General features: G+C 38.8%; 1 protein-coding gene across 5 annotated transcripts in view; it reads right to left on the bottom strand.

Annotated features, from left to right (window-relative positions):
• LOC108692803 (band 4.1-like protein 4) overlaps positions 1 to 9,508 on the bottom strand; it is a 14,145-nt gene that overhangs the window by 3,412 nt on the left and 1,225 nt on the right. For all 5 annotated transcript variants that reach the window (XM_018201287.1, XM_018201289.1, XM_018201286.1 and 2 more), the window contains 8 exons: positions 7,264 to 7,479; positions 4,125 to 4,229; positions 3,805 to 3,944; positions 2,397 to 2,494; positions 1,452 to 1,572; positions 1,055 to 1,142; positions 857 to 973; positions 127 to 630 (listed from right to left, as the gene is read on the bottom strand). In XM_018201287.1, coding sequence (XP_018056776.1) covers positions 127 to 630; positions 857 to 973; positions 1,055 to 1,142; positions 1,452 to 1,572; positions 2,397 to 2,494; positions 3,805 to 3,944; positions 4,125 to 4,229; positions 7,264 to 7,377 — 1,287 coding nt within the window. In that variant the 5' untranslated portion in view covers positions 7,378 to 7,479. The remainder of the gene's footprint in view (positions 1 to 126; positions 631 to 856; positions 974 to 1,054; positions 1,143 to 1,451; positions 1,573 to 2,396; positions 2,495 to 3,804; positions 3,945 to 4,124; positions 4,230 to 7,263; positions 7,480 to 9,508) is intronic.

The raw sequence follows: 9,508 nt of genomic DNA, 5'->3' as shown, positions 1-9,508 counted from the left end.
TATATATATATATATATAACGTTATCATTTGAATAAATGTTATGATCAACTTTACAGTGGGTTAAGCATAGATTTATCATTGATTGATATACAAGTGATTAATATATAATATAATTATCAACTAACCGCCGGCGCCGTTCCTGCGGAGCGAACGGAGCGAGGACTAGACGAGGTGTAAAGGCCGCGAGGTTGACTCTGCGTCCACGGCGCGCTTCTCGTGCTTCTCGGACTCGATGTGTTTATCTGCCTTTGCGTATTGCACAGTATATTACCGCTGGATGGATTGTTGCTTGGATTTGAGATTACGGTGACGGGTGTTTCAACGAACGAACCAACCATCTCTTGACCCTCAACGACTCGTCTCTGCGCTCTTCGACTGGGAGTTCTTTGAAACGGGGGTGGGTTTCGTCTAATACCCGCGTGCTTCTCCAAAGTGGATGGAGGACTATACGAATGAAAGCGAGAGTATGGACTAAGGGGCGGTGGACCAGTCGCCATTAATCGGAAAAAAGCTTGATGTTCCAAGCAACATTTCCAGAGGTGACGACAGGCTCCTTTCGATGGTGTTTCGAAGCCATGCGTTCTCTCCTCAGAATTCTTTTCGCTTACTCTCAGCATGAAATATCTGCCCTGAAAGTTAATGCATTCTTTTCGACATTTCGTAAAACAAGAAAAAAAGAAATATGAAAGAAAAATCAATATTGGCAGTACTGTGTCATATTCTTATGCGTTTCATTGTTTTATTGTAAAATCAGTCTTCGAATTTACTTGAGAATTCTGTATTTAAAGAGAAAGAAAGAAAGGCAGCGATTTTAGCGAGCTAAGTAACACTGTTGAAAAAAGTTATAAATTATACCTTATAGTAGATTTTATTTATTCGAGGCCAGTAATAATTTCCCACTTTGGTTTTGTTCCGTAACAATATTATTCCACTTGGTGTTAGACCCAGAAAATATTCCACACTATCCTCACCCTACGAAAGTTATACGATATTGCGAAATTAATGCATAATCGCGGCATTAGTCATGTCGACATCAATAACACGCTTACGTACCAATACGGGATGCAAATCTACTCCGTACATTTCCAGCCACTTCACTTTATCCAAATAATTTAATTCCGCTGCTGAAGGTAATTGTCCTCTGAAAAAAATCGCAAATATATGCACATTCAAAAATTAAATTTACATTTTTCTGCTACTTACATAAATAAAATATTACTAATGTAATAAAATAAATATATCAATTGCTTAATCTTGCTAACGCAAAAAGATATATGGCGCGTTTAGAATTTTTGCATTTTCGATTCGATTTTCTAATATTTTTTTATAAAGATTCGAATTAGTACTTTATAAATACAAAGATATAGACTATGGATAGACGCTTCATCGTAGACGCGTCGGGTAGTTTTAATGCATATTATTCGAATATTAAATATCACGGTTGACATACATAAGAGTTTTGTGAATCTCTACTATACGATTCTCCAGTTCCGTGGTTTGGTTGGCGAGAAATCGAAATTCGGTGACGTATCCGGGAGAGTGTCGTCTAGGATCATAATCTCCAAGTTCCGCTGAAATAACAGCATATTATTCTCGGACGTGAACGGAAAAGTAATTACTTATATTGCGTCGAGAGAAATATGCGCATCGATTTGGGGTTACGTCTATTACTTCATACAAAATCGTCTCGATAAGCTCAAAAATAAAAGATTGTATTACGGAAAAAATATTGTTGCACAAAATAAATGATGGATAAAAGTATTGCCAAAACGCAATTTTATTGCTATAATACTGCGAGAAAAGAAGCATGTTTTTCTCAAACTGTTTTATTTTCCGTTTTTGTTTCTTCTTATGCTTTTTTCCGCCATATACGTGTATTATCGTTGAATAAAAAAAAGGGGATATTCATTTCGTCTCTTTTGATGGCAATGAGATGCAAACACGGATGTATTTCAGTTTGCCTTCTCCTTTTTTTTATCCGTATGACTTTGAATCTCCCCAACAGATAACTGTAACGAGTGGATCACTGGTGTTCTGTTTGCTCGCGTTTAATTGCGTTTTGCTATAAACAAATATATATGTAAATTTTCGTATTCTCTGCATCTATTGCGAATGCTATCTCTCTTATATAATTTTAATATTTGTTATTTGCTTTATTCATAATAATTATATTTGTTTCTTATATTTACACATTTATTTGTTTGGTTCATAGCCTTTCTAAACTTTTATTTTTAATTTATATTATTGAACCATGTTATATGATGCATTATAATTTTAATAAATACTTTATTCGCTTTTTTTGTTACAAAGATAAATGGCATTCGAATGTGCATAAGAAATAAGAAGCGTGTATGTATTTAATAAACGCTTTGATATAAGAGGTAACATGTCTTACATTGGACAACATAGGCTCCCAATTCTGCGGCTAGATCAAAGGATACGGGCAGTCTTCCTTGCAGAATATCTTGCTTTATTTGAAGAAAGAATTGATACCTGTGGAATATACAAGTCAAATCATGCTAATGATTTCTTTACCTCCCTTTCTTCGCTTTGTTATAAAAGCGATCTTAAATAGAAGACAAGGCCAAGGCGCGTACCGGAAAGCATCGAAGCGGAAAATATAATTTTTATACGTTTATCTTGCGTGCCACAGAACATAAGAATCAGATAGGTAGAGTATAGAACGGTAGAAGGTACGAACGGATAAGAAACACCGCGAAACGCTGACGCGAGCCACGAATCGTATGCGCGCGTGCATGTATGTATGTACGTAAGGGCGCTTCAAGAAATTCGACGCGCGTGGAATTCTCATGCGTCCGCGATGTACCGTGATGTCCCTGGAATTTCCTGGAATTTCGAGACGCCGAGCGTGAAAGGATCGTTTGCACAGCAGCGTGACATCGAATAAAAATCGTTCGTATTATCCGTATAACGTGCCCGCTGCGGAACGAACTCTCGCGATGATTTTTCTCAATATTCTCTTTGACATTGTGTCAATTCAAAAAAGTATATCGTTATCAAAAAGCCCTTTTCTATATATACCAATGTAAATTAACTTTAATCTCGGTTCAGCTTACTTTTCATTCTTTTTTTAAATTCCAAGAACTGGAGAAGATGAAGTATAAATTGAATCAAGATTAAAGTTAATTCACACGTCTTATGTTTCTTAGTGAAAATGGACACGAAATGAGAATATTTAGGATGATGTCATAAACGAACAATCAAAGCTTTACTTTAAAAGAAGATGAGGGAAGGTATGCAAAGAAAAGAAAAGTAAGTGAACTGAGGAGTAAGTAAGTAAGATATAAATATGTGATAATAATAATAGAAAATGATAAGACTGTGATATAGAGATAACATATGTATGTATTGAATGAGAGTAAATAACATTAAAAGTAGATATAACTAAGAGAGAAAAGATAGAGCGAAAAGAAATAAAATGAAATAAAGTAGGTAAAGAAGCGAAGTCAGAGGGTTTAACCAGAAAAGTAGGAAAGTAAAGGAATAAGCAAAAATTTTATAATAATATATGTGCGATAGCTTGGAAGTACGGATGTATGATTGAGTTAAGAATTATGTATTATATATATAAACCAAGTCCCCTTCTTGGCTATAAATATGCTGAAATGTAATAAATTCTATTCTATTCTTTCAAAGAAGATTCGCTCGTCAATAACAAAGATTGTAGAAATATGCGAGGAAAGTTATCGTGTAACAGAATATACTTTTGAAGAAGATAAATGTTAAAAAAAATTATTCAAATAGAAGTATATGTCTCCTTGAACAAAGATTCGGGGAAATACCTGGTAATTTCTTCGATGAGCTTGCACGGATCCGCCGCATAGAATTTCACACCGAAGTAGAGAGTATGAACGTCCGATCCAGGATCTCCTTTATGAATCTTCAGTTGCTTGCCGAGCTTTTTGCTTTGATCGAGCCATTGCTAAAATATATATTGTACGTAGGCAATTGCGATGTTTAGCGGAAAATTATTTTATTATCAGGATTCATATATTTTAGCAGTGCAAAATTCAAAATCTCGATCTTGGATCTTAAATTGTGTCGCTGGATAATCAAAAGTAATTTGTTACAAGGTTGCAAGATAAAATAAATTGTATCCTACCGTCTGATTCCCGTGATCGAGATAGCGTAACCCGAAATAAGAAGTTTCCAGCAAGTTAAGATGCTTGAACACTCTATCCAATAATTCCTGGCCCAGGTTCGAGCTCTGGAAAACGTACACGTACTTACAATATCAACACCGAAGTTAAGTACGCATATACATAATAAAATGCATTATTAACTCTTCGGATTTTATACAAGTGCGAGAGAGTGCTTGTTGCACGCTGGTTAAATCACCCGGGTGAGATTAAAATCAGAAAAGGACGGTTTCCCACTGATGTTGCGAACCGTGACGTTCATTCGTTTGTTTCCTCCCCGAGGGAAACAAACGGGATCTCTCGAATGGATGTGTTTTTCATCGTTAGGTTTTACACACGTGTTATTATCTTCCCATTTCGTTCCGTGATTTACGTTTCGACGATACGCGACGCTATATATAAAAGCAAATACATGAATCTAACGCGTAAATGTATCCTCTCTTTTTTTTCGTAAACGCAAAGTGCAATGAGGGAAGCAATCGATAGAGATTAGACCGGACGAGTCGATAAATGAAAGGAAACGCGAAATACGTGCGGCGTAATGAAAGTGGCAGACGTTTAAGAACACAGCGAAAGAAATCGCCAAGGAGAGCGATGGAAGAGACGAAAGAAGGAGGAGAAGAAGACGAAAGACCTCGCCCTTTTTCTTTCGCCTAAGGCTTAGAAGAGTCGAGTATAGGTTCAGGAGATGGGTAATCATCTTCAACTTGCGTGTTCCGAACGATCCTTATTCTTTTTTTGCTCATTTCTCCTTTATTTCTCTCTCTCCTCTCTCTCTCTCTCTCTCTTTTCTTTCGGTCGATTGTTCCAGTGAGTATTCTTTCATTTTTCATGTACGGTGTAATTTAAACATTTATTTAGGCATTCTAATCTTTCCTGCCTAGAGCTCGTTGTGGGAATCGAAACATCAACCGGGAATTGACCTGATCCCCGCGAAGACCAACTCCGAGAAAGATTGCTTCGCGATAAATTGTTCGGAATGTCAGGGTCTCTTTGCCAGATGATCGACAATTCTCTCATTGTCGAAGACGTCAAATCATGCAGATATGTATAAAGAGAAAAACGTAGATTCCACAAGACAGGAAGAAGAATAGTAATAAAAGGATAGTCGCAAAAATAAAAATCACGTCCCAAACAATACAACGCGAGAGAGAAAAAACAGTGACAGCAACTAACTAACGTCGCCGCTTTGTACAGAAGATTCATTTCTGCCTTCAGGTATATCGTGACCAGGTACGGTAACGTCAATGAAAAGTGTAGCAACGATCGTGACAGGAGAAAAGGAAAAAGAGAGAAATGTTATACCGCCCGCGGCGGGCACTAAGCGCCATTTGTGTAATTGGACGTCGAAGAAGCAAGGAGGTGATCTCGACGGTGCGAGAACGGTAATGTTACAAGAATTCGAGGAATTCCAAGGCAAATGAGGGTGCATTTTAGGTTCTCTAAGTTTTTTTTTTGGTTTCTTTCCTCCCGGAGATAACAGCTCCGATTATTACGAGATTGATATCTCGCGAGTTTCTATTAAACTATAAGGACAGTGGAGTTTAGAGGGTCGCGTTACGTTGAGGATAAATTTGAGGATATCGATAGGGTGTCCAGCAGATGTCTCGAATGAAAATTCTCGTCGATTCTCGGGGAACTGTTCTTCGTATCTCGCAGAATTTTGATGCCTTATGCTAATTCCATTGAAATTGCTACCGCGACGATGGAACGACGCGGGGTATCTGATCCTGCTGGAAAGAAAAAGAAGAAAAAAACAGTTACACGTGTTTATCTGGTCGCACTATCTTGATGTATGGTCATTCTTTCGCGCTATTATGCCGCAATTATGGGGAGACTGGTTCTACGACCGACGGTATAAAACCGGAAAGATATACGGATTTGGATACCGGTGTAACGATAGCGCGCGATACATATCGCTTATGCATATCGCACTTATCAACTATCGTTTCTCTCTTCGTATTTCTCGGTTGCATCTTTGACATTTTGTAACGATCTTTTTTTTCTACTTTCATGTATCGTTTGATTATGCCAAGATATTGACGGTTGGATCATCGTTTTCTATTTCTTTTCGATATTTCTTGAAATCGGCGGTTTCTATCGTTGTCGTTTCTTCTTGAGCGTATATCATTGCTTTGTGTGTTGAGTGTATTTGCCAAAAAATCTTTGGATACTATTCGCGATCCGGCATAATCATTGGGAATCAACTCAACGTTCGATATCCTTTCTCAAGGAACAAAATCTTCTCGTTTTTAACACGCCCTACTGAATTTCGATTTGCGTTCGGCCTTACGGGCGTTACACGTATATGCGATACACACAATGAAAGATTCGTGCTTATACAGGTCCGGAATGTTAATCGACAAAATGAGCTAGACGGTGAAAGGGAAGCGGCGAGAGAATAAGAGGAAAAGAGAAAGAGAGAGAGAGAGAGAGAGAGAGAGAGAGAGAGAGAGGGAGAGAGAGAAAGAGAGAGAGAGATTCCGAGATGAAGAAAAAAGAAACAAGGGGGAAAGGGAAACGGGTAGGTTGAAAAGACGCGAGAATTAGTGTGCGGCACGGCCGTCCGGGCCGTCGGCGATGCGGAGGAGGTATGGCGTTACCATCGTCGTGGCTGGCGTGGCCCACGGTGGCCCACCGCCAATTTTGGCATATCGTCTAATAACAGAGAAGACTGAAGGAATTCCGGGTATACCCCCCTGAGATATGTACGCGCCTCCTCTCGTGCGCGGAGCCGCCGACAGTCGGCCATAACTGGGCATAACCCACCGTGGCACGGTGCCGGCGGGCACGAGTAGTCCGAGGGCACTGAAACAACCGTCCAGAAATGGACTGGGAAAGAAAATGTGCTATTAATTCACTAAATTACAACTTGGCTACGCGCACGAATTACGGGATAAGGTAAAAAGATTACGCCGCATACCTTCTATCCGTACCAACAACTCGCGAATACGTTGAATCGTACTCTCGATGAGGACAATATCGCGCGTGACTCGCCATATGTCTCTAGAGAGAATTCAGTGATGAGGAAAGGATGGTCAATAACAACTAGAAAAGTTCGAAGGGAAAAGGTCAAAGGTGATCGAGGCCCCCCGAACTTACCAAGATATCCTGCAGTAATTCGTGCTCGTCCAGGAGAATCACCTTGCAATGCAAAAGACGGGGCCTGTTGCTCCTGGTCGGCCTGAGTCCAGGGCATAGCCACTCTACCACCATCGCTTCCCTCCTTCCTTTGCCAAGGATTCAACTTTGTATATACCTGCGCTGGCTCCGTGCGTTTATCCACTCGTATTCGGCGCGTTTGAGTTAACACTCATTCTGAAAACACACGAAACATTCTGTCGTTCTCAATTCGCTTTAAATTAACAAGTTGTAATGTGCTATTACGAATCGTATATTATAAGGTACCAGCGCAATAAACTGTAGCTCAAATAAAAATGTCAAAAGTGCAGAGATCATGGATTCTGTCCCTCTGCATTCCTTATCAAGGATACCCAGATTTTACATTGATATTAATATAATATATACGAATAAAAAATTCGATAAAAGATTGACGGATAGGAATGGGGAAGAATTTCCACGAGAAGCTTTCAAGAGAGACTCGCGATCGCGTTTAAGACTCTACGATTTTCCGCGTGGATGTTATTCCAGCGACAGTTGGAGAATATGAAACTGTCATAAATAGCGGTGATCGGTCGGACGGTGTTCACTGTTTACCGTTATACTTTATAGTTACCGCTTGAATGGTGAACGATCTGCAATGAGCATAAGTCTCGGCGTGATAATATGTATCAGACACTCGATCATTCTGATTGCGCGTCAGTAACTTGAAGCGCGCGTCTTATTGAGGAAGGAGAAACTTGGAAAAAGTAGGTACAGATAAGTAAAATAAATAAAAAAACATCTCGCATTTATATGAAATGTGCTCTCGAGTCTCTCGAGAGGAGGCGGCTCCTATTACGCGGGTAATTGCGGAGGAGTCTCTCGAAACGTATAGCGGTATAGGTGAACCGAACATTCGCCGTTCGAGAATCGAGAGACACGTGGCGTCTCGCAACGAGAGACACGGGCGGGGATTCAAGTACACCTTTTGTCCTCGTGTATATACGAGCCGTCGCTTGAGAAAAATACTCGTACACACAATGTGGCCCAAGTGTGGTGCGAGTGCCATTGAACTCGGTGAGGAGCAGAGACGTACGGGCTTTGCGTAGTCGCGTCGAATGGAACTGGTTTCAAATCCAAGATCTCTCTCGCAATCGCGCTTGATATAAGAGAGATAATAGAAACTGATGAATCCTTTAGCCCAATTAAACGATTAACGAGGACGGCATCGCTGTTTTTTTCTGATAAGAGCAAACAGGAAGAAAGGAAAGAAGGAAGAAGATTTGCCGAACGTTTGGTAAATGTGATCGATGTCTTAGGCCCTTAAAAAAAAAAGAAGAAAAAGAAATCGACGTATATTATACTCTCGACACACAGTTGAGATACTTGTGTCTATTTTAATAGACACAAATTAATGTAGATTAACTTTAATCTCGATTTAATCTCGATTTATTTATTATTCTTTTTTAATTTTAAGAAAAAAAATTTTAAGAAAATTTGTATAACGTATATACGTATTATCGAGATTTAAATTGATCTATATTGGTAGAAATAGACATAAGAAGTAAAAAACGATAAAGAGTAAGTTAAATCGAGATTATAGTTAATATTAGTAAATACATAGACAGAAATAAGGAAAGATACAAGATAAGTTAAACGAAATTAATTTACATTAGTAAAAATGGACATGAATAATCCAATGATGCATCGGGATTCAGAAGTATATTACACGTCGAATCTTTTTCTCCTTTTTTTTTTTAATAAACATCGGTAAAATATTCATGTAAATATATAAATACGACGAGTAGATGGAGTTTCCCTTTCTTTCTCTTTTTTTCTTCGTTGACTGTCGCAAGCACATTGACTGTCGCCGTCTAACGATCGGTATATTAGCATAGAAATTCTCGCGACACCCGGGGGTCATTATTTATCTCGTAGATATTCCGGCGATGTTGAATGCTCTTGTAGATGAAAAATATAGTTAGATGTTTTATTTTTCACTTGACTCATCTTCCCTTTCACATACAATCCGGCATTCCGACGACATCGTCTAATTAGCGTGTGATTTGCATCGAGTGTAAAAACACGCGTGACTCTTTCACTGAAAAAGTATTTTCTGACACGTACTTCCGGTCTCGCAATTGAAAAGAGAATGACGCGAGAAACAGCGATGGCTAACAATAACAATCCTTTTTTTATTGAAATTATTATAAAAAATAAATAATTGTCGAATCAATAATTTTAT

This window comes from Atta colombica, unplaced genomic scaffold, assembly GCF_001594045.1.
Source record: "Atta colombica isolate Treedump-2 unplaced genomic scaffold, Acol1.0 scaffold82, whole genome shotgun sequence".
Taxonomy (NCBI): Eukaryota; Metazoa; Arthropoda; class Insecta; order Hymenoptera; family Formicidae; genus Atta; species Atta colombica.
The sequence above is the reverse complement of the archived record's forward strand: the minus strand, read 5'-3'. Positions and strand labels throughout refer to the sequence as shown.